At 56.7% G+C, this 20,466-nt stretch overlaps 9 protein-coding genes across 9 annotated transcripts; 3 read left to right on the top strand and 6 right to left on the bottom strand.

The window, feature by feature from the left end:
- Window positions 1-258: 258 nt before the first annotated feature.
- Window positions 259-6,208, bottom strand: B0H64DRAFT_464040 (uncharacterized protein; the record flags this gene model as incomplete). The annotated part of the gene is made up of 4 exons (XM_062807618.1): window positions 259-5,472; window positions 5,534-5,720; window positions 5,768-5,951; window positions 6,040-6,208. 4 exons carry the CDS (start codon window positions 6,206-6,208, stop codon window positions 343-345), a joined length of 5,670 nt encoding a protein of 1,889 aa, XP_062658432.1. The 3' UTR covers window positions 259-342.
- Window positions 6,209-6,652: 444 nt separating this feature from the next.
- On the top strand, window positions 6,653-7,412 carry B0H64DRAFT_198017 (uncharacterized protein). The gene is made up of 3 exons (XM_062799203.1): window positions 6,653-6,858; window positions 6,923-7,157; window positions 7,209-7,412. The coding sequence occupies exons 1-3, from the start codon at window positions 6,744-6,746 to the stop codon at window positions 7,225-7,227; spliced, it is 369 nt and encodes a 122-aa protein (XP_062658433.1). The 5' UTR covers window positions 6,653-6,743; the 3' UTR covers window positions 7,228-7,412.
- B0H64DRAFT_375651 (armadillo-type protein) lies at window positions 7,357-8,488 on the bottom strand (the record flags this gene model as incomplete). The annotated part of the gene is made up of 2 exons (XM_062802431.1): window positions 7,357-7,870; window positions 7,974-8,488. 2 exons carry the CDS (start codon window positions 8,486-8,488, stop codon window positions 7,357-7,359), a joined length of 1,029 nt encoding a protein of 342 aa, XP_062658434.1.
- A 211-nt stretch (window positions 8,489-8,699) lies between these two features.
- On the bottom strand, window positions 8,700-10,827 carry B0H64DRAFT_198043 (XPG domain containing-domain-containing protein). The gene is made up of 2 exons (XM_062799204.1): window positions 10,547-10,827; window positions 8,700-10,492 (listed from the first exon to the last, which is right to left on the bottom strand). The coding sequence occupies exons 1-2, from the start codon at window positions 10,768-10,770 to the stop codon at window positions 8,911-8,913; spliced, it is 1,806 nt and encodes a 601-aa protein (XP_062658435.1). The 5' UTR covers window positions 10,771-10,827; the 3' UTR covers window positions 8,700-8,910.
- A 62-nt stretch (window positions 10,828-10,889) lies between these two features.
- B0H64DRAFT_198055 (uncharacterized protein) lies at window positions 10,890-12,087 on the bottom strand. The gene has a single exon (XM_062799207.1). It carries the CDS (start codon window positions 11,735-11,737, stop codon window positions 11,015-11,017), a length of 723 nt encoding a protein of 240 aa, XP_062658436.1. The 5' UTR covers window positions 11,738-12,087; the 3' UTR covers window positions 10,890-11,014.
- B0H64DRAFT_198054 (uncharacterized protein) lies at window positions 12,088-13,072 on the top strand. The gene has a single exon (XM_062799206.1). It carries the CDS (start codon window positions 12,438-12,440, stop codon window positions 13,032-13,034), a length of 597 nt encoding a protein of 198 aa, XP_062658437.1. The 5' UTR covers window positions 12,088-12,437; the 3' UTR covers window positions 13,035-13,072.
- B0H64DRAFT_198053 (Metallo-dependent phosphatase-like protein) lies at window positions 13,073-14,146 on the bottom strand. The gene has a single exon (XM_062799205.1). It carries the CDS (start codon window positions 14,038-14,040, stop codon window positions 13,111-13,113), a length of 930 nt encoding a protein of 309 aa, XP_062658438.1. The 5' UTR covers window positions 14,041-14,146; the 3' UTR covers window positions 13,073-13,110.
- Window positions 14,147-15,173: 1,027 nt separating this feature from the next.
- B0H64DRAFT_324470 (uncharacterized protein) lies at window positions 15,174-16,642 on the top strand (the record flags this gene model as incomplete). The annotated part of the gene is made up of 2 exons (XM_062800654.1): window positions 15,174-15,475; window positions 15,547-16,642. The coding sequence occupies 2 exons, from the start codon at window positions 15,174-15,176 to the stop codon at window positions 16,640-16,642; spliced, it is 1,398 nt and encodes a 465-aa protein (XP_062658439.1).
- A 1,200-nt stretch (window positions 16,643-17,842) lies between these two features.
- On the bottom strand, window positions 17,843-19,610 carry B0H64DRAFT_198120 (concanavalin A-like lectin/glucanase domain-containing protein). The gene is made up of 5 exons (XM_062799208.1): window positions 18,894-19,610; window positions 18,808-18,833; window positions 18,690-18,748; window positions 18,572-18,632; window positions 17,843-18,466 (listed from the first exon to the last, which is right to left on the bottom strand). The coding sequence occupies exons 1-5, from the start codon at window positions 19,302-19,304 to the stop codon at window positions 18,187-18,189; spliced, it is 837 nt and encodes a 278-aa protein (XP_062658440.1). The 5' UTR covers window positions 19,305-19,610; the 3' UTR covers window positions 17,843-18,186.
- Between the last annotated feature and the right edge of the window lie 856 nt (window positions 19,611-20,466).

Here is a 20,466-nt window from a genome sequence, read left to right on the forward strand (position 1 = left end):
GTGTGCCCATCCACCGTCCTTGCCGGACAACAAACCGCCCTTTCGAGCAAAGCAAAAGCCACGCCTGCCAGGCGCCTGATTATATCGTAAGTATGTTACGTCCTGGCGGGAACCACCGTTGCGCCGTGCGCTCAAATAAATGCCAACGCCCCCTGCAAGCTTCCACCCATCCATCTAGCCACGCCATGTAATGCTTCGCGCCGGTGAAATATCCGCCGTGAAAAAAAAAGGATCGGTCGGTTGCTCCACCTCCCAAAACGAAACGAAACGAAACGAAGTGAAACGGAACGGAACGAAAGGAGACCACGAAAATATCTTGGTCCCAGCTCCGCAGAAACAATCTCAGAACCAGCCCCCCTCATCAAACCCCCCATCCCCATCTTGCAACAGTCCCTGCGGCTGCTGCAGCGCCTCGCCGCTCTGCTTTCTCGGGCGGCCTCTCTTCTTCGGCTCCTGCGAGCTCGATCGCGCCTTCTTTTTCTTCGGGCCGGCGCCACCCTGAGCTTTGCGCTTCCTGCCCCTGCCGGCGGGCTGTTGCTGTCCGGCCATGTCATCGTCCTCCAGCCCGCTCTCCAAGCCCAGCGGATCCGCCTCCGCATCCGCATCCGCATCCAGGTCATCCTCCTCTTCTGCGGGTACCAGAAACTCTTTGTCCACGTTCATGAGCTCGATCAGGGCCTTGCACGTCCCCATCATCCGAGCGCGGTCCGTGAGCGCGGTCATGATGGTGGCCATTTCCTCCCACACTTTGTCGCCCGTAATGCCCTGTACCTTGACGGGGGTCTTGGACAGGTCCTTGGGCTGCAGCTTGCCCTTCCCTTCGCGGCGGTTGGTCGTGCCCATGCCGTAGAGCCGGCGTAGGTAGGTGCGGACTTCCCAGAGCGCGAGGAGGACCATAGAGCCGGCCGTAAGCTGGCGTAGGCGGGGCAGGTCGATGGTGGGCTCTGCCTGGGTAGCAAGCAGCGGTTCCGGTGGGGGTTGAGCTTCCCCGGCAGACTGAGTAAGCTCAGGTTGAGGTTGTTGTTGGGAGGGGGTCGGCTCGATGACATCCATGCGCACTTGGAAGACTTCAGACTCGATTGCCTGCGCGATGGTGGCGCCGGTCGAGGTGACTAGCTTCTCCATTGCGGAGACTATGCAATGCAGCTCGCCAACGGTAACGTACTCAAAGAACGCGAGGTTCTCGACGATGAAGCGAGAGTACTGCACGTGAGGCGGGATCTCCTCCGAGATGTCGAGCTTGGAGATGTCAAAGTCGACTTGAGTGCAAAACTTCTCGAGGAACTTCTGGCGATTTTTCGACTTGCTGATTTTGAGCACCTCCATCAGTAGATGAAGTTTGGGCGTAAAAGGATTGGCGGTAGCGCCGCGTGGGTCCTTAACAATGTCACGCTGGTACGCAAATGCCGATTGTATCGCCTTGACATACTCGCGCTCGACAACTGTCTCGTGCTTTCCGTGGAGAGATTTATGCTCGAGGAAGGCAAGCTCTGAGATACGAGCGTTTGACGAGGTCTCAAGAGTGATGAATGTCACGCCCGTTTCCTTCGGATGCACCAGACCTTGTCGGTTAATGCTGGCAAGCACCTCCACGGCGAGGAAGGCATGGTCATCCTGCGTCGAGGTAGCAATACGAGTCACTTCTCTCAGGAATCGATGAGTCGTGGCACTTGCAACGTCGTCATAGTTGGTGCCTCCAATGACGGTAAGCTCGCGCTTCTTCTCAGACTTGGAGCCGTTGATCGTAGGTGCCTCGGATGCCTGCTCAGAGCGTGTTTCCTCGGTGAAGAGGAACTCTTTGAGAGACCGCAGGATCATCGACTCTAAAGCTGGAACTTGGTCGTCAAATACCTGCTGGAACGTGGTGTAGATGTTGGCAGACACGTAGTTTCGCGGCGATGCCTGGCAGACTAGGCCAACCGAATCGAGCGCTGCTTTCCTAACGTCCAAAGGCTGGGCGGGAGCAGCGAAAGGCACCACGATATCGACCATGAGCTTTGATGCGGTATCTCCGTTCCACTTGGGGAACCCTTTCTTGAACAGTTCCAGGTGGCTATCAAGATTGCAGTGCTTCCCGGCCATACCCACAATCAGCGAGTACCGGTCGAACTGGCGGGTCTTGAGCTGGTCAAGGGGATCTCTCTGGCTCATGATGCGCAATTTCTGAATGGCGGTCAAGCTGGACAGCACTAACCGGGCAAGATGTTCCGAAGTCTCGAGCAGAGTGCTGATGATCCACAAGCACGCCATGACATCGTCAAGCAAAGCCCGGGTAACCTTGGAGACAACTGGCAGTAACTCCTTGCGCACATCCGCAAGAAACTGGGCGTGGGCGCTTGAAAGTTGTGGGAGGACACGGCGATAGATGACCACTACTGCCCTAGACACTGCCAGATCCTCGCTGCTGCTAATGCTCGTAATGTGCGGCTTCAGGAGACGCAACTGCTCGAATGTGAAGAGACTTGCTTCGGCCTTGGCGAAAATCATTAGGACCTGGAGGACGTCACGCCCGGATGGAGTGGATGGGTCGTTGGAATCGCCGTTGTCAACGAGATCGAACATACTCGCGACCAGCTTCGTGCACACTTCCATGGATGCCGCTGCGGCCTTCGACTCTGGCGCCAAGAGAGTTTGGAGAACTTTGTCGAGGACGGTCGCAACGCTCCCTCTTTTAACGGTCTGGACCATGAGAGAAACATGCTCGGCGAGTGAGATTTGAGACGCCGTCGAGTTTTCGCCGCTGTGGAAGGGGTTGAACCAAATCTCCTCGATTACTTGGCGGGCAAGGTCTCTAACACTCTCTTCCGGGTCCTGAACGCGGTGGAGTAAGCCGTTAGCAATCGCGCTGCGGAGGACCCTGTTGTGGTTGCGAAGGTAAATGTCCTTCGCGAGCTTCATGGCTCGCTTCCGTACGCCCGGGCCGGCATCAGAGAACCTGTCGACCACAGTTTCCGTCATCCTCTCTTCCAGTGCTGGCCGCATGCCGATGCACTTTCCGATGAGCCCCAGGGCGGAGTCACGGACTTGGGTGGACGAATCATTAGAGCACCGAAGAATCAGCTGCACAACCACCGAGTCGCCATCCAGGATAGAAGGATCGGTTTCCAAGACCTGGTTAATGCTCTTCAAGCTCTTGCTCCTCACTGTCGGCTGGTCGCTAGCCATCGAGTTCAGGAGGATGTTCAAGATACCGCTGAAGGCCTCGCAGAGCTGGGATCGAAGTAGTGTGATGGAATAGGACAGCTTGGCTTGACTGATTCTGACGTTTTTGAACGAATATTCGTTGGATAACCAGCGGCGGTCCTGAACCATCTCGCGAAGGCGGTAGGCCAGCCGACCCAACTCTTGATCTCGCTCACGGAAATCGTCCTCAAAGGAGTCGTAGCAAAGACAGACTTTGGCGCCCCAGTCAGATATGATGAACGCGATAGCGCTCGCCAAGTGCGGGTCCTCGGAGAAGCGACTCTCGAGATATTCGAGCGTGGCTCGATAGGGACCGGTCCAAGCCACCATGTGGTCGGGGCGGGACTTCAACTCTAGGGCTGAAGCTGCGAGCTCCGAGAGGAACATTCCCAATTCATCCGCATCCCTAGCATCCAGAGCACTTGCAACCTTCCTGACGTGACCACGAAGTTTGGAGATTGCGGCGCCCATGCTCCCCAGAAGCTCGAGAGCCATGTTCTTTGCTGGAACACCTGATTTGTCATTCTCCACCAGGTTGACCATCATAACCATGAGCAGCCGAAGGAGCAGCTCAGAGGCCGGCCAATCCGGGTTGTCGAGGCAGGTTGTGAAGTCCTCGACAAAAAGATCGAGCAGATTTCGGTAAGGCGTATCACCGGACTTGGTAGACTTGAGTGCCCTGTTAACGATAAACTTGATAACGTACGAAGCGTTGGCTTTGGCGGTGTCTAGTAGCGATGTCGCGATGCTATCAAGTTCCTGGATGGCGGTGGAGTGTTGCGAAGCTCCGTGATCCTCGTCACGGATCGTGAAGGACTCTTGCGTCGTATGCTGGGCGCCGTTTAGGTCTTGTTCATCCTCGGCAGCCATACCGCGCCGGGTTTTGCCTTTGCCCTCATCCACTTTTCCAGCACTCGTCTGGACAAGGCGCATGATGAGGGCGGAAACAGGCTGGATACTGTTTCCATCAACGAGCTTGAACGTCCGGGCCCGCCTTCCGAGAGGAAGCTTCTCCAGGGAGGTGAGAATCTCATCAAAGATCCCTTGGCGCTGGGAGGGGTTCAGTAGGAAAATCTGCGAAAGCATGTCCATGGCAACCAAGCGGAGTCCGTCAAACTTTTGCGTGTCAATGACAGAATCCTTCTCGGCGTTGGCGGTCTCCATGAAAATCAGCCGCGATGCGGCAAACTCCAGGGTGTTGGTAACGGTATCAGAAGTGTCGACCTTGGAAATCAAAGTCGACATGAGGGAGAAGAGTTTCTGGCAGTCCGTAAAGAGGGCAATGATCTTCTTTTTACTTGAAGATATCGCCCTAAATAGCTCGGCCGTGTTCTGAGTACTTCTCAGTTCCACGATGGGGAGGACGACGCCGTCGATCAGGCGCTTGCACAAGTTGAGGCATCGCTCGATGACGTCTTCCGGGTAAAGCTGCTTGTCTTCTCGGTCACCGCACATCATCCTCAACGACGTCCGCGCCGCCCGCATAGCAGTCTCGAGGAGCGGGAGCTGCTGGAACCACTGATCAACTTCAGCAGCGCCCCACGACTCGTCCACCTTGATTTCCAGTGAGTCAACCTGTCTCAGCGCACCCTCTGACAGCCGGAGGAGACGGAGAAGCTGGTCAAGCGGGACCCGCTTGTAGCAGTTCAGCGATATAGCTTTCGCGAGTAAAGTTTGTGCCTTGGATTGGGCGGCCGCCGTCAGGGTGGCTTCGTTGTCCGCCACGAGTATGGCCATCTCGTTACCGTATTGCTGCGCCAGGGCGTGGCCTTCAGCCTGGAATGCATTGTGGAGGAAGAGCCTCAATTCGTGTAGAGCCGCATCCGCTCTCTGACGCATGTCTAGACTATCTCCGTAGAGGTCATCGCCGTCGAGGTCTTCCCGCTTCCCCCTCTTTAGTGATAGATTCGTCGGCTCGTCAGATTCATCCGGAACCACCAAATACTCCTCTTTGTTGAACTTGGTCGCGTTCGGAAGCTCGATAGCTATGGCGGCCCTCTGGGAAGCAGATAGCGTCTGGGACGATGGCGTTTTCGCTGGCACATCTGGGACCGGTTGTTTCGTACTGTCGGCCGGATGAGACGACGCTAACGGTGGCACCTGTGGCTGGGGATATGGCGGGATGTCAGCAAGCCGGATAGCAGTGGGCGCGCCCGCAATTTTCGCATCCACGGCGGGTTCGTTGAGCGCCGCGGCTGCGGCTTCAAGTTGACTCTTGGTCGGCAAGACGATCTCGAACCGCGCCTTGTTCTGAGTATGAGCCTGCCGATTAATTGGCGTTACGGGGCTCTGTTGTTGCTTGGGCTGCGCTGGTTTCTGCGCAACGGGGGCGCGCTTTTTTTGCCGGGACCGGAGTGTTGAGCGCGTCTGCTAGACCGTCTGTCGTGAGAGAGGGCGTATCGGGTGTCGGATACCTGAAGGGTATCGAAATCTGATCGTGAACCATTTTGGAAAAGGGCATAAGGGCGGCGGCAAGCGAGGGTGGCCTCGGAGTGTCGGTCGAGCTTGGGGGAGCCTTCGGGCCTGTCTTGAACTTGCTTCAGGTTGTTAGGGATGCTCCTGCCCGATTTGAAATAGAACATACAACTCGGGAATGTTTCCTCGTTCTAGTAAATGCTGAACTTGGCCGACAGCTTGTTGAAGGCGCCTAGAGGGTGGCTTCTGAGCGGCAGCCTCTTGGTTTAATGTTGCGAAGTCGTGGGCCGGTATGAGGTCGGTCACTGGCGGCGCTGGTGTAGCCGAACCAATTGATGGTGATGGAAGTACGCCTGTAAAAAGAAAATAAATTGGTTAGAGGTTAGATATGCTCCAGAATCTAGTCGCATTGCAATTGCGCGGTCGTGGAAGTCTGCCTACCCGAGTTGAAGGGCACGATGGAAGAGAAGGGCGTGTATGGGAGTGCTTCGTCGAGGGTGAAGGGTCTCGTGAAGCCCATCGTTGCTGGCGGCGGCTGCCCGCCCCTCGGGGCGGGGTTCGGGGCGCCGTAAGGATGGCCATTATAGATATCTGGCCTCGGGTCTGCCATTGTGAAAAGTACGGATCACGATCGAGGACGGGACATGGTCGTTGGATTCGCTGGACTTCGCCCGGTACTTGGCTCGACCAACTAATCTCCTCGTTTGGCGCTCGAGATCGGTAGCTAGAAGCTGGACAGTGTTGTATCCATGCGGCAATCCCTACCCCTGTGGCTCCCTTTGCCCAGTGTTGTCGGGCACACGGCTGCCTTTGATGTCGGCGTTTGGTGTTTCTGTCGAAGAAATGTTCCGAGAGGGTTGTTGAAGTCTATCCCAACTGCAACCGGGCCAGGGTCCACCATAGCAGGCAGCCTTGCACTGCCAAGCGGACCGCCAAGCAGCCCATCCTTTTTGGGCCCAATGAGCCTGCCCGGTTTTTGGGGTACACATGGCCCGTGCCTCGCTGCTCTCTGGGGAGCAGGCCCCGCTAAATTTTCTGGTGGGCGCGCTTTCGCGCTGAAGAAATCCGGTTGATCTTTGGTGCACTGGCACTCTTGACAACGAATTTCTCCGAATAGGGCTCCCGCAACTGAGAAGAGCGACAAAATGGCCGCAATTGGCTCCTTGATCTTTTGCACTGACTGCGGCAATCTCCTGCCTGCGTCTAAGGGCAGTGAGAAGAACATTCTCCATTGCGACTGCTGCGGAGCGGAAAACAGAGGTCAGTCCGAGGCGTATATTGAATGGATTGAACCACCACCGAGCGGGATTGCTAACTTTTGCAGATCACCCCTGGAAGACAGTAACAACGAGAACGAAACCCTCTGATTTCCCCTCGGCATTACGTCAGAAACTGTCAATCGTTCAGACCGTCGAAAGGCACAAGGTGCAAACAGAGCGCATCGATTCCAATACTGAATGTCCAAAGTGCGGCAAGACCGGAATACGGTACTCCGAGGTGCAACAGAGGAGTGCTGATGAAGGCTCAACCATCATTTACAACTGCGATTGCGGCGAAAGGTACGGGATACCGGGGTTGCCTCTCTGGAAGTTTGCTAACGTGGGGTTCAGGTGGGCTATGAACAACTGAGGGTCATTGCCATACGACGACGATTTCCGATTTCCGAAATCAGATCCGATCGATCTATACCGAGCTCCTGTGCTACCTGGACGGTCTAATACCCTTTTTAACGACCCAAACGCCAAAATACAACTCAACTTAAGCAGTCCCCCTGACCTCCGGAATCAGCGCATACTCGGTTTCGTTGCTCTTCTCGTACTCGGCCATATCCAACGCCACGATTACACTCTCGCGGACAACCGCCTCCTTATCGTGCAAGAACTTCAGAAGGGTCTCCTCGACGCCCTCCTCGTCTCCCAGGCTGCCAAGCGCCTCAGCGGCCTCGTGCCGGACCATACTCGCCTCCTCAGTGTTGCTTAGGGCCGCGGTGAGCGCAGGGATGGACGCCGGGTGCGCTAGTTGGCCGAAGACAAAGGCAATTTCGTGGCGGAATAGGGCGGAGGAATCGGCGAGGCCCGTGGCCAGGGCAAGAACGGCAGGAACGGCGGTGGGAAGGTCGGGCGGCGACGCCAAGTCGCGCAGGGCAAACATGGCGCGGTACCTCTTGAAAAGCGGCAGGCTTGTATCCATCAGGGCGTTGCCCAGTTCCTCCACCGTCTGCTCCTCCTGTCCCTGGGCCGTAGGCGGTGCGGGATCGACCGAGGAGAAGTCACTAGATTAGCAGCAGCAGCAGCAGCAGCAGTTAGCAACTACTCTTCCCAGTATAACACAACAACAACAACAACTAACAAAAAAGCAAACTTGCGTGAACATACCTAGCCCTCAACTTCTCCGCCCTCCTCCCCTCCCCATTCTCCCACTCGATCCTCTCCACCGCCAGCTCGCACGTCTCCGTCACCACCACCTCCTCCCCCTCGCGATCCCTGAACCGCTTCAGCACCTCCAAACTCGCGACGTCCCCCAGCGCGCCCAGCGCCTCGGCCGCCTCGTGCCGGCACATGGCGTCCTCGCCCGTGTCCTCCAGCACGGCCGTCAGGTGGGGGATCGCGGCCCCGTTCGCCGTCTGGCCCAGGCAGTACGCCAGCTCGTGCTTCAGCAGCGCCGACGGCGACGCGAACCCGGCCGCGATCGCCTCGATCGCCGCGAGCGATTCCGCCGACGCGGCGGCGTGGGTGGCGGCGACGTGCTTGAGCGAGAAGAGCGCGCGGAAGCGCACCGGGAGGGGCGTGGTTTCGGTCGTGAGGGATTGGCGTAGGGTGCTGATCTTTGCGAGGGTGGTGGTGCCCTCCTCCGCCGCCGCGGGGGGGATGGTGGTTGTTGGGGCGGTCATTGTTGGTGGTAGGTGGCTTGGGATGGTTTGTGGATGTGGGGTTGGGATTGGTGGTTTGGTGTTGAGGGTTGGAGGCCACGAGGCTTGTGCCCTTTTTAGGGACTGTGGAGGGTGGGACGGGAAGGAATTTGGCTGACCAGAGGAGCCGACAGTCGTCCGACGGAGACACGCTTGGAGCGCGGGGCTGTCGAAATTTTGGAGGGGCACTTTTGGCTGATAGCGATAAGGGGGGCTCTTGTGTAACCCTAACCCCTTTCGTTCTTGCTGGGCCAACTGCTCAGGGGCTTGTCAACAACAGGCAAGCCAAGTGAATCGGGAGAGGAAAGGGTGGTTTAGCGAGAGAAGACGGCGCGGATTCATTTTGGTTTGACACGTGTGGTGTTGAACAACCGTCAACGACGAGCCAATGCCGCCGTTGCTCTTCAGTCCCCGGCCCCTGCCAGGAGGTCAAAGGGGTTGCTCGAGCGGGGGTCGCTCAAACGGACCTTGCTATTCCCCTCATCCGATGCCATCTGTTTCCTCTTCTTTGACTTCTTGTTGTTTTGTGGTTCCCGGGCAGATTTGATGAGCGGGATGACATCCTCATAGTCCGCACAGAGAGTCTCCAAACAAGAGAGCCCCCCTTCCTCCCTCACCAACGATATGGTTTTTGCGAAAGTCTTCGCCGTGGGGAAGTCAGACAACGGCGGGAGGCGCAACAGAAGTTGTGAAAGACCTGACAATATTGCCGTCGGGGCCCCGGTGCGGTGTTCTGAGAACTCAAGGATTTGGTGAAGCATCCTTAGCGAATAGAAGGTTCCTTGGGTCTGTGCCAGGAGGTGGAGAAAATCCCATGAGCACGAGTCTAGTTTGCCCCTGGCATCTTGACGAAGCAGCTCGAGACTGAGGGGATATCCCTTCGCACGATCCATAGTCATGACAATGTCCTGGTAAATGGCCAGCATTACCCATACCAGTTCGGGTTTGCCCATGCCTGCCTCGATCTTGGACAAGAGCGCGAGCAGAGAAGTACCGAGGCCGTCAATCTCAGTTGGCGCTGGGACGCCAACATCCAAGCCTGAGGATATGGACTGTAGCCTCCTCATCTCAAATACCGCGGGGATGTTGTTGCAATGATCCAGATTGGACAGCAAGACTGCGTACCCCAACTGTCTTGTGGGCTTGCTGGCTTCCCATGCGCTTGTCCGAGATGGGTAATCGAGGAGAAAGGGCAAATACATCTCCAGTCTTGAGTCGTTGAGGTCCCCAGATGGTGAGGACGTCGCAACACTTGAGGTTGGGAGTGATCGGAGTGCAATTTCGGAAACCCGTGGGTCGAGGGCCGAAACTTGAGTTGTATTGAGTGTCGACCCCACCTCTGGGGAGAGATATTGACCCATGAACTCGGTGTATTCCTCTTCAGACGTCGAGGCTGTCTCTCCCCTTTTCGATTTCCCAACTGCCTGTTCCAATGTCAAATAAGGATCTCTGCTTATCTCGAACGCGAGATGCTGAAGACCTGTATCCGGTTTGATGGACAACCGTCTACAGAGATCCGCGGGGCGGTACTGAGGGGCCCTAAGCTTTTGGGTTTCCGTATCGTCATCGATGTCTGTAAGAAATATGACGCCACTGGCTTCACCCAGATCATACACCAACAGGTCGGAGTCGGACGTCAGAACCATTCCGCCATGTTCACGGACATGACGGGCGCAGAAACCGTCTGCCTCCCCGGGGACCAACTTGATCCGAGACCCAAATTCAGGTGAATTTCTCAACGCATCAATGACGGCAGGGACGAGAAATGGCGGGACTGGTGGCTTCAAGTTTGTTTTCTTCTCCGTGGGCCATGCGTCGGGAAACAAATCAACATTGGCGTCCACTGTGTGATGAGAGTTGGGCCTCGGAACTCCGGCTTGGAATGCCACTTGGTATTTGATCAAATCCCGAGTCAACTTGATGAGGCGCTGTATCCGCTCGGGCCGTTTTGAACTGGGCAAATAACTGTCAAAATAGATAGCTGAGCTACGAGGAGTTGTCAGCTCGGGGTCATCCTAATGGTTAGGGACCCGACTTTACACTGAAAGACCATATTTTTGGATTTGGCCTAGCCATGCTATCGCAGTTTTGCCTAGCAGCTCATAGGATGGCTGCTCGAAGGGACTCGATTTGCGCGTTGTCCTCGAGCAGAGGGCGAGAACATGGTATGCCAGAGCAGGACCATCTAGCACGACATTTGTTGTTTCAATGACGGCCCTCTCGGCATAGCGCTCCAGCTGCCTCCGGAGTTGAGGAATGCCCATTGTTGTGGGTCAACAAGACGAGGTACCGAAAGTAGCCGTCTGTTGTTGGGGTGAGATGCTCTTTTTGGAAGTTGGGGCACGGCAAGTTTCACGTTACAGGAATCATGATACATCCACCTCAGCACTCAAGCGTAATATTACACTTCTACGATACAAACAGCATGTGTTTCATCGCAATCCTCCACTCCACAACGCCGACTCCCAACTCAACATCTCACGGCCTCACCACCCGCCCACACGTCGTCTACTTAATAACCTTCTCCACACCGAACTTGGTCTTATAAGCGGCATTAATACGTCCAATCACCACGTCATTGCCGACAGTCCATTGTAGGCCATACCCCGCGAACCATTGCTTCACCGTCGCCAGCGTCATCGTCGTCAAGTTATGTCTTGCCAGGTGGCGGGCAAGGTAATGCACGGCGTCCGAAAGGTCATAGCTCTGCGCGGCGTTGATTCCGCCGCCGGCGAGACGGTCGACCTTGCAGCAGAAGGCGTACTTCCAAGGCGCCGCTAGCACCTTCAGGCCGCCGTGCTGGAAGATGACCTCGTTCTGGGCGAACGCCTGGTCCGTGAGGGCGTCACGCTGCGATTGCGGGATGAAGAATACGGTGTGGTTGTTGAACCACCCCTCATTGAGCTGGGGATCGCGCCCGGCGGCTTCCTTGGCCCCCTTTATGAGATGCCCATAGTCGGCGACCGTCAGCCGACTGTTGTAGAAGTCGACGTCGTGCGTCGACTGCCGGCTCCTCAGATGGATGGTGTTGACGGCGCCGCCGACGGCAATCACCGTGACAGTCTTCTTCTTCTTGGCGAGATAATCTCCGACGTTCGTCAGCGCCGTCTCGAGCGTGGGACGCGTGAGGTTCGGAATGGGGGCGCCACTGCCCGGAGTCCCCGCCGGGGCGAGTTCGAGCAGAGATCTCGCATTGTTGCGTTGCTGAAACTGGGACCAGGACTGACCCATCTTGGTAGAATCTTTAATGAGTGTAATGAAATGCCTTGCGTGGTGTAGTTTGCTAGAAAGGGATCGTGGGTATACTGGATGGAATAAGGGATCAGAGGTACCAACAGAGCCTATGCGGAGGCGGGCGCCTTATGCAATGCCGGCCACAGGAGTCATGGCATTCAGAGAGTAACCTGATGTAGCAGCACGGTATTCGCCATCAACGGATTCACTCAGCCGTGTTTCACAGGCGACAGCTGTTCCAGTATTTCCGAGCCTTGCTAAGGCCCGTCTGTGTTTACAGAGCCGGGAGGCTGCCATCACAAAGCTCCGAGTCCTACGATGTTGGTGCCTGCTGTGAAGCACGGGACAGAGGTTACAAGGCAACATAGATCGGAAATCTTACTAAAGGCCGGCATTGGGACCCTTTAGAGAAGCAGAGACCGGATACGGCCATCCCAAGTGGGTACAGACGGCCCCGATGGAAGCATAGGCAGAGACCAGAGGCGTTGATACAAGTGGGGGCCCATGTTCCTGGTTGATGGAAATGCTGACGGGGGTGGAGGCCATATATTCCGATGGAGGCACAGCTAGGTAGCTCGAAAGCGACCCAACATCCTTTATGAGCACGTGGACCGCACCTTCAAGCGTCTGCTTGCATCGTGAACCACCACACTATCGCCGTGGTCCCAACTGAATCGCGCTTTCAACTTCCACCACGATGCCCGGTTTCTCTCGCCTCGTCTCGGAGCGCTTCCGAAAGCAAGGGTCGGGCACAAACTCCAAGCAAACTCTCCAACGGCCCCCCGACGTGGCATGGCTCTTGGCCCACCGCAAGGAGCGCATGGGGCAGACAGCGCACACCAAAGGCAACACGCCCACGGCATCCCTGTATCGCATGTACGAGTATCTTGTCGTCGGCTACATCATCGGACTGCGGACGGAGATCGAATACTTCTTCAACCAGCCCTCATGGGCCGTCTCAGCGATACCCGACCCCAAGGACCCGGAGCCGGAACGGTATGCCATCCTCGCGGTCCTGCCATACTACTTGGTGACGGCCTTCAACCGCTTGATTGGGCGCGGGTTACCAAGAGGTAGTCCGGCGATTATTGCTGGCAACGCGGTAGAGAATGCACTGAGGAGTCGGAAGGTAGTGCTCGAGGAGGAACCGAGTTGGGTAGCTAAGGTCCCACCGCTGCCCCAGCCTTTGGTCATACCAGATCAATCCAACAACGCGCCACAAGGCCATGATAGGGGCAAGCGGTTTCTGAAGATGAACATCGTTGCGGAGGAACCCCATGTATTGTTCGTATAAACAATAGAAGGCCCTTTCCTCACCGTCCCGGGAGGCCGAACCGAATCCCTGTTCTGCAAGTATAATTAGTATTCCATCATATTACCACCTTGATCGGCCGCCGCCGCTCGTTGTCTCGTAAGCCGCCGACAATGGCCGGGTTGACGAGCAAAGACTTCGCCTCCGCAGCCGGGCGTAAAAGCGAACGCAAAAACGCCTTCACCGTCCACAGCAGATTCCAGACCCCACCACCAGCGAGCACAGTCCGTTCGTACGCGCCCTGCAACTCATCAAACCGCAGCCATTCGGTGCCCGCGCCCTCATGGACATGCCCAAAGACGTGCAGCCTCGGGCGAACCCGCCATAGCTCCCGCAACAGGTGCTCGCAGCCCAGCTTTAGCAGGTCGAGATGTCCCCGCGGCGGGCTATGCGTCACCAGCACGTCGATGCCGTGCGGGACAGTCCCTGCCCAGACGTCCTCGGCGCGAGGATACTGAAACGCCCAATTACCATGACGAGGCGAGCAGGGGCTACCGTAAACACGAAGCCGGCGGCCGTTGGGACAAGTGACGGTTATTTCGGCGTTTTCCAGGTAGATGATATCACCCCAGTCGATGGCTCCGCGCTCAGCGACCGCGTTCTCGTTCGCGGTGCGTTTTTGGCCGTCACAACCGGTGTCCAGCAGCAGGTCGTGGTTGCCGGCAACGACGACCTTGACAGGGTGCGATTGGGCACGCAGCCACTTTACCGCGGCCTGGAGCTCTAGCAGCAACCCCGACTGCGTGAGGTCGCCGGCGTGGATGAGGACATCCCCGTCTGGGAGCGGTGGTTGGGTGTTGTGTGTGTCGGAGACGCAGACTACGGATACCGGGTCCACAAGCGGCTGGGCGGGAACAGCTTGCCGCCAGGTGTAAAGCTTGCGAGCGAGGAAGATGCATGGCTGGTCTAGGAACTGATCCCATAGACTTGGTCGTGGTCGGTGGAGGAGAGCATCCAAGTTGTTATGCTGCTTGCCAAAGAGACTCATGGCGGTTTATTCAGATTTAGCTACGGCGGGGTTTCGAGTAGTCCTCGGAGAGGCCTTTTATCACATGGCGGTCGAGGTTTCTGATGATGCCTTCGTTGTTTTTTGTATTGCATCCTATTCTAGGCAACGAGGTATTGCAATCCCGCCCTTGGGGCTTCTCATCGATAAAAATACAGATTACGGCCAACACATGCCAAAGCCCTAACCCTGTATCAACCCCGTTCAACCGCGGGGTGCTTGGTGCCCCCCACACATGCCCCGCCAACTTCAGAGCAAAGTGGGGTTTTAGCTCTGGCGATGACACCTGTGATGGGGGTGGAGCCAGAGCGCCGCAGTGCTGGGAGTTGGCCGACAACACGTGTTCAGCGCGTCTCACGGCTTGCTGCAGCTACTACTTTGTACGACAGAGTCTAACAGACATCCGACCCAACCATTGGAACGGCTTGTGCGACTCCCGTCTAGACTCGCCACCAGCTAACGAGGTCGGATGTTACCCCACGCTGCAGCTTCTGTCTGCAGCAAAGATTGGGGTCAAAAGGCGGGGGAGGAAGGAGCTCCCTCAACGCTACCGCTAAGGCCGGCTAAACACCACCCTTCCACCTCTGGCGCCGCCTTGTCGACGGCTCAAGCAGAACTGGTTTTTATCTATATTATTCTGCTTGGGTGAGGAAGGTGTTAGTTCTGAAACCCTGGGTTCACATCTTGTTGTATGTATTCGTACTTGTGCTTCGAACCTCTTGGCTGTCTCGCCGATCCTCCAGCAAGCATCCCACACACCCATCCTACCAGCCTACCAAGAGCGTGGATGAGCTGCTTTGGTCGCCCAAGCTTCCCCAATCTGCAACACCACACACCCCGGTTCGCCGATCAACCCGGCTGTCCCCCGTCTCGCTTGGCCCACATCCCGTCAAGTCCGTCCTGTCAGACACCGGACGTGGTATCCGCACTTCCCGTTCTGGTACCACCAAGACAACTCACCATCAGGTATAATTATTTAGTTCGGACCCAGGTGTTCCCCGAGCTCCGAACATCACCTTTGTTCTTTCACCTTTACCCACCCAGAGGTCATCACTCCAGGAGATATTGACCACACGGCGCCCCGCCTTGCACCATCTGAGGCCTTGTGCAATACGATGACCCAGATCTCTGAGTCTCACAACGCTTTGCCCGTCGAAATCCAGCACTCTGCTCTCCTACAACTCCTCGCCAACTCGCTAGTGCTGTCGCAGACAGCACCCTACTTATCCTGTTACGATGTCCTGAATCTTGCAGCCACCGCGCGGGCTTTCCGCTTTCTGGTCTATCATACACCCAACGTCTTCCGACGTCTAGAACTGGGCAATGTCAAGACCGCACAGTTCGATACCCATGCCATCGACCGCGGCGGGGAGGTCTGGCGCAATGTCCAATTAGATGAGAACTTGACCGAGGACGAGTAAGCCAGCATCACCGATACCCACCCCGCCACCTTTGCTACATGCCTCTAACACGCCCGTCTCACAACAGCTTTTACTCGGGCCCCCTTCGTGGCATATTCTCCAACCTCCGCCGCGCCGATATCCTGAGGGACGTGCAGGTCCTCTCCCTTGACGGCCTGTCCGTCACAGCTGATCTCATCCATGAGATCCTCAACGACCCCTCCTTCTCTGTCCGTATCTTGTCCGCCCGCGGCGTCAAGAACCTAAACGAGCGGAAACTCCGTGCCGCCTTGCAATATGCCTGCCGCGAATCGAGGCCCGAAGGGATGCCGCGCGTGAAAGCGTTGTATATTTTTGGACCGCAGGATACGACGTCGACATCGGCGCACCGAGAGCAAAAGTCCAGCTCCTCTCCGACCAGCCCAGCGGCCGTTGCCGCTGCTTGGAACACAAAGAGTCAGGAGGCATTGACGGCTGCCCTTGCTGAGGAACCGGAGGCGTGGTATGCCCGCCGTGGTGGCCAGTTTCCGAGCCGTATCCACGCCGAATGGGCGTCCACGCTCATGGCATGTGCGGGCATCATCTCGTTTGACTCGGTCCTATGCACCGGTCCACGACACTTCAACTCTCCCGGATGGGGAACCGTCAATATCGAGGCTCTCGACGCTGCCGCTTCCACCGGGGCAGCGAGCGTGCCTCACTTTGCCGTTGCAAGCCATAGTCTAGACGGATGTGCCTCCTGTGGCTCAGCACCGGAGGGCTGGACTGTCTGGGGCCAACAGTTGATTGCTTCCCAGCGTGATTCTGACGGGAGGCGGACGAGTGAGAGCTGCATGGCCGACCTAGCGAGGTTCCCCTTGCTGGCTCCTCCACCCATGCACTCCGCAAGCCTCCAAGTTGCCATGTGCCCGGCCGGCCAGACTGTGAGGTCACGCCTACCGTTCATCCCGAGCGGCAAACAGCAGACGGCGCGTTTTATTCCGCGGTGTTTCGACTGTATCCGAGACCGCTACTGTGGAGGGTGCCATAAATGGTGGTGTGAGTCGTGTTACATTGGACCCCGGGCGCCATCCCCCGCGGACCATGGAGGATCAGGTTCGGGGCCTAACTCTGTAAGCAACCCCATTTCCGGCCCCCGGTGTGATGGGTGTGAACGACAGCGTAGAGTCAGTGTGCAGGATTAGAAACGGGATCTGCACGGATGCGGGTTGTTCGCTCCCACGACACTGAAGGGGCTGCGCCCCTGCGGCAGATTGAAACGAGCCGGGGCCCAGTCCTCAGCGTATGACCCGGTTTTGATACACCAAGCCGAACGAGCCGTGCCATTACCAGGTCTCGGTCTGGCTAAAGTTGCTCAAAAGGTCCATGTCCCTTTGGTGGGCTTACGCTCTTACTGGGACAGGCTTGGAATGTTCGCTGAACGCATACTTACTCCGTCCCGGCATGGATGCTGATCGAGTTATCACTAGGCCCACGTGTCCAAGAGCTGCTGGGAGTGCGGCATGAACGTAAGCTCTCATGGGCTCGCAACGAGGTTGCGACTACAAGCTAACGCGCACCGTTACACTAGTGTAAAGAGTGCATTGATCGCACTCAACGCACATGCAAGAGATGCAGCGGCGGTTACTGCCTGATCCATAACGAAGGTTCAAACATGGTCGCGGTACGTTTACATCTACACTAAGAATCAAGCACCGCGGCTAACATAGAGTATGGCATTTAGTGTGACTGTAAGGCTCTTAAATTCTTCCCACATCACCTGCTGTGGCCCTCCCGTTGCCAGTGTACTAACCCATCATAAACAGGGTGCGCAGGAAGAAGCAGGGGCTATATTCGGGACTTCTACTGAGCAAGCCTCAGCCTTCACTGTCTCACCGCTGCGGCGGTCTTATCATTTCCGCCCCAGACCAGCTCAAACAGCCACCTCCCCTTTCATGCCGACGCAGGTCTCCAGCTCCATGACAGCACCGGAAATGGATAACCCCGCGCACCGGCCAATGCCTTTTCGCGTCCCCGAGTTCAACCTTTTGGACAGTTCCTTGTTAAACTCCCCTCTTGGTTTGCGAATCTCCACTACGATGGTGTCGGGTAACACAGTACTATTTCCATCTCCCTTACAATCATGTCTATTTCGAATAGCTCCCGGTCTTTCAATGAATATCGATACCCGTACTCAACACAAAAAGGATGCATAGGTAGCTTAGCTGATATAGTACCGTATGTCCTAATAAAGTATACGCCTCCTATTCTCGGATTTCTCTTCTAGGGCGGCTTCCATGTCCTGGGCTTTATGTGGTGGTTGCTTCCAAGCGGGTTTCACGAGGCTAAAAGATGACAGCTCGTAGTACCTAGCGAATCTACCTAGCCAGTATGTGGATGCCTTGTACTCCCCCACAGGAGCCAGCCCCGAAACAATTCTCGAGGCCATGTCGATGGCACGCATTCTGTCTCACTCTGATAAGGTGTGACGACTTAACAAGCACTACGTCAACGGATCAGCGCTACAAGTGCGAGTAGTACGGAACTAAACAACCCCTCCAGTACATTGAAAGCATTCAATATAATTCGCAAAAGAAAAGCCTTCACAATAATAAAATGACAACCAAGCCCTCGCAAAGCCCAACATCAACAAATCAAAGACTAGGTCAAACCCCATATCCAACGCCATCCCGAACCCAACCCAAACTACCTTACCTACCCAACAACAACCCCCCCAACCCCAAACCCCTCAAATCGACCACGACACCTCGTGCGAATCATCAAACTCCTGCGAGTTGCACAGCCCCGGGATCTGGTACTGCTTGGCGCCCAGGATGCCCAGCGTGCCGGTGCCCGCCCGCGTCGCCCACGCCTCGTCGAACCAGACGTCGGTGAAGGAGGCGAACCCGGCCAGCGTCGAGCCGTAGTAGGGCCGCTCCACCACCCAGTCGGCGTTGACCCGCGCGAGCGCGGGGCCGTCTTTGACCTGCATGGTGAAGGTGTGGCCTTGGGAGAGGTTGGTGAGTGTGCTGTTGGGGGGGGGGGGGTTAGTGGTTGTCTGGGTGTCTGGGTGTCTGGGTGTCTGCGTTGGGGAGGGGGTGGGGGAAGGGGGAAAGGGGAAAGGGGGGGCGTACATTTTGCCTGCTGTGGCTGAGGTCGTTTCGATGGTGATCTCGAACCAGTCGTCTGGCGACACTGTGTTGCTGGGGTTAGTCATAGCACAGATTGGCTGGGTGAAGTAGGACGGCGTACCTGGCATGGAAGCGATTGTGTAGGCGGCAGACGGGACCCATTGCCACCAGGCTTCGTTTCTGAAGGTAAGGTGTGAGTGAATGGCGTGCTAGAGGAGAGGAAATACGAGACCACATACTTGACGATACCAGTGGAATTATCAATCTAAGGCTTCTCGTTAGCACTAAAATCAAAACTTCTCTTCCATAGGGAGGCGCAGCGTACCTTGCAGACCGTCCCTGATTGCAACAGGGCCGACGTCCAGGAGTCGCCGTCGATGCCCACCCAGTTTGCGGCCGCCTGAGGGTATGTGGTCACGCCGGCTCGTTGGCTACATGTCGGGTGCTGGAAGGTGCCGTGGATAGTTTGGATCTGGTTGGTCGAGGGTGTCGTGTTGACGGAGCCGCACCAGTTGGCGCTGTCAGCGGTAGGGTTGGCCCTCCGGAGCTTTCTGTGGCCTTTGGGCGGGTTGGAATGGCCCATGCGGGTGCGGCCGAACTCGAACGGCTCCAGCTTAATGTCGGATTGCGGGATGGGGACGCCGTTCCGTGTGCCCTCTATCGTGAAGGTGAGTTCTGCCCGGGCCTGGTTGGCCAGAAGGGCCGAGCCGAACAGTGCCGCAAGGGTCCACCGCATGGTGAGAGCTAGGAAGGACGAGGGTGGTTGTGTAATATCTGAGGTGCTATATGTGTGAGTGGCCAAGCACTATATGATATTGGATAGTAGTGACGGGGGGCGTGGCTCATGCAGTTTGAAATACCAAGTTGTAGGGATTACCTCCGGGCAAACCACACGCTCGGATGACCTTTATTTATCTAGTCCCCCGACGATGGAATGTTCAGAGCTGTCTCCCCCCATCTCCGCAGAAGCCGCGGCAGGGTTACTCAGGGAGGCAGAGTCGGCGGTGCACCACCATTCGCTTTGGGACAGGAGACGTCCAATACTCACCGGCGAGAGCCACACCTGGACAGGAAGAGCTCGGAGATATCAGGGAAAGTGTGCCGCCCCCTAGGCTAACCTTTCCGCATTCAGACCTATTGTCCTCGGCCTCTTCCAAGAGGGGAGAAGGGATGCTGTGCTCCCCCACATGACACGAGCGCTCTCGCGCCCGACTGGGTCTCTGGATGTGATATGGGAACGCGAGCCCGAGGCGCGGCCTTGTCGTTGAGTCAACGTGAGTGAGTAAGAAAGCGAGGGGTGGTCAGAGTAAGAGAAGGAGAGACTGCGGTTGGCGCGCGTGCCACTTGCACCGCCATGATACCTCCAGCAGTCCGGGGGCGGGACGGGCAACACATGATCTCTGCTCTCTAGCGGCTTTGAATCCATGGTCATTGGTTGTCACCGGACTTCTCGGGGTAACAAGTGTGGTAGGTGAGTCCACCATGACATGACGTAGAGCTACTCGCCTACTACTTGTCTGAGGTACAAGACAAAAAAAGCTCAATGCACAGGTTCCCCACAGATACGGTTTCCAGGAGTCTTCGATTCCTTCGTCCCTGCTTCCATCCCATGGCGCTCGACGCAGGCACCGACTCTAACGTCGCAGCGAGACACGCCAAGGTGGGAGCTGTGCCGCAACGTTCCTGTCAGCCGGACCATCTGATGCACATTATCAAGGGCACTATGACACATGGGAACACGGAAGCCAAAAGTATTTAATGCCAAGGTGGCGCGTACGGCGGTCGGGCGGTCGTCCTACTATTCCCGTATGGGGCGCGCGTATACCGAGGCGAGCATACCGGTCGCGGCAGAGCTCGTAACGACAAGTGTGCTCCGGCACTGGCGTAGCAGTGTAGCA

The sequence above is a fragment of the Chaetomium fimeti genome, assembly GCF_033439085.1.
Source record: "Chaetomium fimeti strain CBS 168.71 chromosome Unknown B0H64scaffold_5, whole genome shotgun sequence".
NCBI classification, from domain to species: Eukaryota; Fungi; Ascomycota; class Sordariomycetes; order Sordariales; family Chaetomiaceae; genus Chaetomium; species Chaetomium fimeti.

Bases quoted from the DNA above. Each gene is read 5' to 3' on its own strand.
- B0H64DRAFT_198017 (XM_062799203.1), top strand. From the start codon at position 6,744: ATGGCCGCAATTGGCTCCTTGATCTTTTGCACTGACTGCGGCAATCTC. The intron at 6,859-6,922 runs GTCAGTCCGAGG...TAACTTTTGCAG, and splicing joins CTGCGGAGCGGAAAACAGAG to ATCACCCCTGGAAGACAGTA.
- B0H64DRAFT_198053 (XM_062799205.1), bottom strand. From the start codon at position 14,040: ATGAGTCTCTTTGGCAAGCAGCATAACAACTTGGATGCTCTCCTCCAC.
- B0H64DRAFT_198055 (XM_062799207.1), bottom strand. From the start codon at position 11,737: ATGGGTCAGTCCTGGTCCCAGTTTCAGCAACGCAACAATGCGAGATCT.
- B0H64DRAFT_198054 (XM_062799206.1), top strand. From the start codon at position 12,438: ATGCCCGGTTTCTCTCGCCTCGTCTCGGAGCGCTTCCGAAAGCAAGGG.
- B0H64DRAFT_198043 (XM_062799204.1), bottom strand. From the start codon at position 10,770: ATGGGCATTCCTCAACTCCGGAGGCAGCTGGAGCGCTATGCCGAGAGG. The intron at 10,493-10,546 runs GTAAAGTCGGGT...AACTCCTCGTAG, and splicing joins CAAAAATATGGTCTTTCAGT to CTCAGCTATCTATTTTGACA.
- B0H64DRAFT_198120 (XM_062799208.1), bottom strand. From the start codon at position 19,304: ATGCGGTGGACCCTTGCGGCACTGTTCGGCTCGGCCCTTCTGGCCAAC. The intron at 18,633-18,689 runs GTACGCCGTCCT...CCAGCAACACAG, and splicing joins CACAATCGCTTCCATGCCAG to TGTCGCCAGACGACTGGTTC. The intron at 18,467-18,571 runs GTACGCCCCCCC...CCCCCCCAACAG, and splicing joins TCAGCCACAGCAGGCAAAAT to CACACTCACCAACCTCTCCC.